The sequence below is a fragment of the Loa loa genome, assembly GCF_000183805.2.
Source record: "Loa loa unplaced genomic scaffold supercont3.26, whole genome shotgun sequence".
Classification (NCBI taxonomy): domain Eukaryota; kingdom Metazoa; phylum Nematoda; class Chromadorea; order Rhabditida; family Onchocercidae; genus Loa; species Loa loa.
The window spans coordinates 275,688-283,925 of record NW_018108206.1 but is presented as its reverse complement, the minus strand read 5'-3'; the positions used below and the strand labels follow the sequence as shown (position 1 = coordinate 283,925).

The 8,238-nt window shown below is 33.1% G+C and overlaps 1 protein-coding gene across 1 annotated transcript; it reads left to right on the top strand.

The window, feature by feature from the left end:
* Nucleotides 1–226: 226 nt before the first annotated feature.
* LOAG_03568 (hypothetical protein) lies at nt 227–6,765 on the top strand (the record flags this gene model as incomplete). The annotated part of the gene is made up of 16 exons (XM_003139105.2): nt 227–477; nt 824–1,033; nt 1,431–1,613; nt 1,752–1,838; nt 2,022–2,192; nt 2,554–2,633; nt 2,793–2,919; nt 3,063–3,230; nt 3,327–3,562; nt 3,762–3,990; nt 4,244–4,478; nt 4,960–5,144; nt 5,230–5,346; nt 5,435–5,544; nt 5,844–6,012; nt 6,691–6,765. The coding sequence occupies exons 1-16, from the start codon at nt 265–267 to the stop codon at nt 6,763–6,765; spliced, it is 2,595 nt and encodes an 864-aa protein (XP_003139153.2). The 5' UTR covers nt 227–264.
* Between the last annotated feature and the right edge of the window lie 1,473 nt (nt 6,766–8,238).

Here is an 8,238-nt window from a genome sequence, read left to right as displayed (position 1 = left end):
TCTGTATCGTATAGATCAAAAATTGGAACTTTTTACTAAAATTTATTTACATTTACTAAAATTTGCTAAAATTGAATTTTGAATTATTTGCTAAAATTTATTTACAGTGCCAGTTGTCCAGTCAAAATTATTTTCTTACGGTTAGACTTCATTTCAGATGTACGTCTCAAGGCACTTCGCATTTGTAAAACTAAGGGCCAATTAATATTTATGTTTGTCAAATTTTTTACAAATGAGAGTTCTGTATTTGTATGTTTTAGCAAAATGTTAATGAAGATGTTTAAATCGCAGGTTAATCTGATTCGTCTTTATGAAATCGTTGTTGGAGAAAGTCATACACAGAATCACTGCTTGCTGGTACACAAGCCATTGCTACTTCCGCTGCTGAAATTACTGGACTGGTGTAGAAAAAGTGCAGAAAAGAGGAATTTTGCCCCATCTAATACGGACAGACATTTCGTTTTACTTCTAAACCAGGTTAACACTTGATATTCATGACAAATGGTCTCTTTAATTGCGTCTTCATGATTTAGTCTGAACACTATAATGGTAAAACCAAATAGATCTTATTTAAAAGAAAAAACATGCTCATAATGAATAGTAATGTTGATATATCTTCTGACACATTATCATGTGTGGATTTAATATGAGCTTCAATATATTATTTTATGAGTATGGCATGATACGTATTTAGTGTATATTTATAGAATATTTAATTTATTTATAGATAGAAGAGAAATTGGAACAAGGAAACAAAGCTAAGCTGTACCTAGAAAATGTACGATTTTTCTCTCAGCGTATGGAAAGCACTTAAATATTTCAGATCTGCACAAAGCTGGCAGAAGATGCGACGTTGCTGCATTTCTTTTTCGATTTTGACAATGATTGTGATGAGCAGTTTTTGGTATTCGGCTTGCTTATCCCATATCTTTATGATTCCGGTGAAGTTGGACAGTTAGCACGCGATGCATTACTTCTGATACTTTCTGTTTCACGACGAATGAAACATATTGCTACATTTATCGCTGTAAAGGTTTGCGAGAACTTTTTAATCCATCATTAACTTTTCTTAAGATGGATGTAGATGAGTAAAGTGAAGTCAAATGGCATATTTTCGGAAATGTTAACGACTAAATAGATTAAATGGAATGTTTTGTCGGTCATGTGGAGCTTATTTGCACGAACACACAAAACTTGCATTTGACTACCAGATAGTACTTCAGTTTGTGACGCCGTTTGAATAAAGCAAAAGGAACAAAGTTCAACAAAGCTAGTGAATCTAGTATTTTTTTTGACTTCTCTGAAAACAATTCTAACGTTCTGCAAGTTTTATTTGAAGAATTTTCGAATGTTTCCTTCACTTCATTTTTCTTGTCTTGATTCTTTAGCGCTATATAAATCAAAAATTTATGCGAAGTTTTCTGTTGTAGTCAAACTTTTGCCCAGTGGTTGCAACAGGTCTGTCGGGTTGCTTTTCCCAATTATCGCGCTCAGTTGGTTCAGTGTTATACCTAAGCGACGATTGGCATAAGATAAATGCCGATGATATCGATTCTTATTCCAGCTTATTGGATTTCCATTCATCATTGATTTTTTGTAATGCAGTTATACAGGTTAGTGATATTATAATGTGAATGGAAATTTCTAAAATTTTAAAGTTTCTTCAAAAAGAAGAAATTCTTTCCAGAGCAAAAGATTAGAGACGTATGTTATGGATTTTCATAGTCATCTTGTGAACAGTGTGTTTCTAGGTTGCTCACGATTATGTTGTGTCACAGGTCATTACATACGTCTATCACGGGTTTTTACTTCCTGTCGTTCTACCTTCATTGTTACAGGTATCATTTTTGCTACATATAACAAAAATTTAACAATCCATCTGTCTCAGATTTTAAATCTAGGACGGTTTTGAACAGAAATTCGATTCCGTAACACTGGCTTATTCACATTCGTAATCTTTTATTGTTTTATTGTTAACGCAGTAATTTCAAAAGTTTATCTCGGAGTAATAATTTTTCCAGGGTGGACAAGATGAGCTTATCTCATCAACAGCCTATTATCATCTTTGTTTGGATAGTGTCACTGAGACAGCGCTTATACAAGCAATAGTAAAATTACTTCTTAATGAAAGTTGTGAAAGTAACAAAAAAGTGCTTGATGTTATCGTGGAAAGGATATCCGCTGGAAACCGGGTTTATTTTATTGTCATAAAGTTACTTTCTTCTTTTATCAAAGAGTTTTATTTGCTTATGTTCTCATTTATTGATATTCAGTAAATATTGAAAATTAATTTTTTTCGCAGGACTTATTAGAAAATTGTCTTTTCTTCACGGTTATTAACAAGTAATCTGTTTTTCACTGAAAATATATTTTATTTTTTTCGCAATATATTTTTTTTTGCTTCGAAATGAACCTTATCAAGTTGTAAGGATTTTCATACTGTCGCTGGAATTAAGAACTTTCTCTGTGAACTCTATTAAGATCGGGTATTAATGCATTTTGGAAATATGATTAAATAGGCTCCTTTTATTTTCATATTCTTATTTTTTCCAGCTTAGCCAAGTTAGTTTATCGCTGATAAGAACGTTGATTGATTTACGATGCGAAGACATCATGTTCGATCTCATTTTCAAGTATACTATTTTTCTGCAATTCTTTTCTGTCAGTTTAGCAATTATGTTTCAGTTCGTTTGCTTTATAATTCCATCATTTTTAGGAGATCAGAAAATGAAGAAACATTCTCAACGGACACTTACTTCACAGTTAACTTTATTAAGGTTCACTTTTTTCAGATATCTTCTACCTTGTACATTTTTACAACCTAATCAAACGCTTCATTTAAAGAATCAGAAGTATGTAAGGACAGCTGCTCGAACTTTGCTGACGTTTATTCCTGAATGTACTTATAAATCTTCAGCAGTAAGTTTTTAAATTTTTATTTCAGATACATTCGCACTCTTTTGATTGTGGCAACTCGTTTTTTCTTTTTGTTTTTACTTAGACTCATATACTTTTTAAAAATTTCTTTCAAGTATTGTTTTTGTTTTCAAATATTGTTTCAGCTATGCTCCCAAGAAATTCTTCATATTTATCTCACCGAATGTCGAAATTATGTGCAAGAAACTACGGATGCCTGTTGTGAAAAATGGGCTTGGAGTTATGATGGTCGTAATCCGCTTCTTCTGCCAAAGTTAAACTCAGATGATGAAAGCATCACTAATTGTAATGGAGTGAGTAATTTATTCTTTAGATATGCAAGTCTTCTTATACAAGGTTCGGTTCTTCACTTTAGTTCATTTCTTTTATTTGTCAGTAAATTTGTTTAGGCTTTTGTTCGACATTCTTCAGTACGTTCCTCAATGGCCTCAGCGCGGAATGGTTTGAATCGATACTTCGTGAGCCGAAATGCTCACATTACCGCTGAAAGTTTACGTCAACATACTCCACTGCCGGAACTAGGAGAACACGAATCGTCATCGAGAAGTAGCTTTCCATACGATATTGCCGATTCATCACTAGCTCTGGATAATGAAGACGATGAACTGATTATACCACCTTTAACGTTAGTTTTACCAAAATCTCATGTTATATGTCATCTTCTTGCTATATAAAATTTTAAAGAATTTACTGATCTTTTATCCGTTATTTATCGTCCAATTATCAGGTTATTAGTTTCTCAAAATTCTGTTATGCAAATTTTAATGCTTGTTTGACTGGTTACTTTTTCGGCTTGTTGTTTGGTTGAACTCCTATCCATTTAGACCCAAATCACTTTTGATGATGACTTCATCGAGTGATTATTTTCAATTTGCATATGGAGAATTGTCGGAAACTGACACTGAGGCGATCAATCCCAGCACAATCAACATAAGTGAAGCACCACTACAAAAAGTTTCAGACAAAGGAAGTGTGGCGAGCAGGAATGCAAATTGTGATACTGATATTGAAATGGCACGATCATTCGTTCTGAGAGGTTGGGGGCAAATTGAGGTGCGGTTTGATTCGAAACTTCTTATAGGAGTTCATTGTAACCTTTTTATGCTTCTTCAAACAACTGCTGGTGGCGCTTATGATTTTATATGACACATACAATTCAGTAGACGTACGTCTTAGTAATTAAATTTTTAGTCTTATGCTGAACTCGTCTTTTATTCTGGAGAAGTTTCTCTGTACATTCATTCTCGGGAAGGTAAGGAACATTCATCTTGGAAGTTCTAAAATGTTTTCGAAGTCATGTATTCAGGATATGGATACCTTTATGGCATTGATGGATAGAGTGCCAGCTTCAAAGGTAAAGCATTCTTTGGAAGAAAATTTGGCTTTAATCGATTCGCGAATTCAGTATCTCGAAGAGTTGAAAGCCGAGACTAAATCATCACGGTCAGAAAGTGATGGATTTAAAAGTGATACGAATAACAACAATGACGATGAGTACCCTGCGCCATCAGGAAAACCGATCGAATGTTTCGGAAATCAAGGTAATTTTTCAATATATTCATCCTTATTTGCTTGTTCTAGATTATTCGAGGTTTTGAGTCGAAGCGTTCTGGTCAAATCTAACTTATTGACTTTCTCCTAGCAGCAGAAAGAAGACAATATTTCCTTAGGAGTTTATGCAGTTCGCATCTTTCTTCCTGTCTGTAGTGCATATTTCGCTCATGTATTGATTATCCACTTTGTTAACGTCAATTTTTTCTACATGAAGAATGATATAGTTTGACTATGTCGTTTATTTGATCAGCACTGTCAGTCACCGCTTAATTAAGATTACTCGACTTTGACATGCTTATTGTATTATGTTGTTTTGCGTTTCAAAATGTCGGGAATTTTTGCATATTCAATGGGAGATGAAGTGCTAGGCTGTCGTAATGAAAAAGTCAACTTTATATAAGCCAGGATAAGTTTTTTCCTTTTTTTGTTCATAGGTTATATATTTTTGATTCTGATGGTTTTTTAAAGGTGTTGGACCGTTCTTGGAATCTATAATACGTTCTTTGGAGAATATGCTGGATAATTCGTTATATGTAACACTGCAAACAACGTCGGTATTGGCGGCTCTTGCGTCATATCCTCAGCCACTTATTGCTCATTATCTATTTGATCAACGCATGCGTTTGCAACCTAATGTGAAAAATCTTTTTAAGGTGAGTGGGAAATTTCTCTTCTGGAAGTTTTAAAAACTTTATTTGTGAGTTTATCAGGTTTTTTAATTTATTTTTTCTTTCTAAGGTTATGGATTCACTGAAGATGCGAATTGATGCATACGCATCGTCACTAGATGGTTTTGATGTTTTGTTGGAACGAGGGATCAAATTTCTACGATCAAGGGCAGAACGGTATGAAAAAGTAAGTTTTTTCGTTTTTATTGGTCGCACTGATTGCTATCGAAAAGATTTCTGAATTTTTCTTTCCTTTTTAAAGTTTAATATTGAAGGCCATGGAAAGTAGCCGGCAATATACGTTACACTTACGATCTTCCGGTGACTCATTTTCACGAAACAGCAACAGAGAAGGGGCGAATTCATCGAGAGGTTTACTAAATCGGTAATTAAAAATTGTCTTTGAACTGGACTTCTTTTCTTTTTTTTTTTTGGTTTTTTCTAACATCAACATTGCTGTTGTCAACTTTTTTAGCAGAGCAAATGTCTGAATGTTTGTAATAATAGTTGCAGCTGTTTTCTTCTTGAACTTTAAATGTGTTGTGTTATAAACAATTTCTCGATCCTCAGTACGTTGGCAGGAGTACCTGAAGTTTCAGATATTTGGTCATAACAGCTTGCTAGAACTATGTGGCGGAAAAACCACTAAGCAGAAGTTGAAGTCTAATAAAATGTCTGTTTTAGATTCAGACCTTTCAGCAGTAAGCGCCTCTATCCCAACAACGGTTCTGCCCATCCACATGAATTTCGTATTTACACACACAAAGCAATGGAAAGTCGTGATGTAACATTAGACCATGCTCGAGCAAAGCAGTTTGTTTTCGCGGCTATCATACTGTCGCAGTTTTGTCAGGTAACCTTTTTTCATTGAATATATACATACCATTTTTCATTAGTTGGCGTTTGAATCATTTGTAGATTAGACAACCGTTTATTACATTCATTATTTTGAGTAAAAAGAAAAGCTTCCTTGTGCTTTGGAAGAATTAAAAATTGATAGGGATGTATTTATAAGTCCTGCTTATTCAGGAAAAAGTTTAATCTATGTTTCTCTTTTCTTGATATTGGTATAAATAAAAACATAATGCGTTTCCTGATATCAGCTGTTTATTACATTCATTACTGCGAATAGGAAGAAAACTTTCCTATGCTTTGGGAGAATTAGAAATTGATAGGAAAGTATTTATAAAGTTCTGCTTGTTCAGGAAAAAAATTTATATGCTTTTTGTTGGAATTTCACGAGTCTTTTACTCACACTAACTTTTCCATTCTTTTTTTATATTTGATTCCATTGCCTCCTTCCCTACTGTTATTGGATGAAAGCTTTATATTTTCTGGTGTTTCACGTCACAGTAGTTGTTTGGTTCTGAAATTCTGAAATACTGAAATGTTTAACAGTGAATAGCTCAATTAACGAAGTGAAAATTGTAGAGGAAAATAAGGTTCGCATATTGAAGCTTCAGCTTGAAATTTTGAAGTTTAAATTAGAACTTTTCAGGCTTCAATATGTACTTGAGCTCTTTTCTTTTAGGAATTAGCTGCTACGGTACTGCAACATTCCACCGTTGTTCCGCGGCCAAAAGGTAATTTGAATAAAATGTGGTGAAACACATTTTTCATTTATGCTTAGCCTTTTTTGATTAAATTTGGAAAGAGTGCGGTTTTATGAAATATTCAACTTTGCCGGCAAAAAAATTATCTAGGCGCGAGGTCAGCAGTGCTGGTAGGGGATGTGAATTGTTATGCTGACTTTCCCGCTTTTTTTATCGATTTCTTGTAAAATATTTTGCACAGTCGCCTCACTGTTATAATTTGTCAATTTACGCTAGAAATTTGCTTTTTCCACTACAGCAGTATTCTCTAGGAAAACAGATCAGTTTCAAATACCTTCAAAAAAACCAACCATTCAAAGATTAATATGTCCTCAAATGTTAATTGTGGCGTCATCGTTGTAACTTGATATTGTGAATATTTCAGATACTTATGACTCTTCACTTTAGCCGCTAAATTTCTATTGTAGATCGGCAAGTTTCAGGAGTGACTGAGTTATAAAAATGTTGTGTCAACATTTGAAAATATTCAGGAACTGTGGTAAAAGAGGAAGAATTAATTCAGTAGTGGATTTCCGAATGAAATTTCTTTTCGCTTAAAACAAATTTTCATATAATAAATAAAATGAATGGACTCTATTGTATATTATTTTTCATAAATAACGACATGTATAGCTTTATTGTTATCTTTGTAACTGTAAATATTATTATTTAATATAACCCGTGAATACTTCTTGGTTGCTCCATTTTTTTTTGGAATTATTTTTAATGATTATCCCCTTTCATGCTAAATATGTAAATAATAAAATCCTCAGGTTTGCATTTATTTTCTGTGTACAGCATTTTTGCCATGTATAAAAAAACGAATTCTGAATTCTGAAGATGTAAATCATATCCCTGAAGACACCAGTTATGGATGAATTTGAAATCCTTAATTTATAAATAACAAATTTAATATTAAAAAAGTAAACTCTCTACAATGAATGTTCAGGACTTATTTACAGAGAGTAGAGAATTCATAAAAAAGCTAAGTAGCCAAATAGCCATTGATGATAAGTACAATAAGGAATGCTTCAGGAATTGTAAATATTAATTGAAGTGGATTGGAAATGCTTTAAAAAGGAAATGAAGAATAGAAGAAATGATTGGAAGAGGAATAAAACATCAAAAAATCAGAAATCTTTTAATGACTGTATAAAGTGATTTGCTGACTGGTTTACTGTATGACGCCCTACATAACAATGAATCAATTTACGCTTCTGGTTTGTCATAACCATATTTATATATATATATACATATATATATGCATACAGTAAGCACACCTAACAACTTATGCAGTTGAACTTTGAACTTAATTACAAGCAAATTACAGTAAGCCTGAACTTTAGTAGTTGTATATATTTTTTATTCGTAGATATTTTGCATGCTGTTTTGGAATGTCCCCTTCAATCATCATTTATACAGTAGTTGTTCAGTGATGATAGAATTGATCTTCTCTAATGTCTTCTGTCATCTTCAACAAAAAAAAA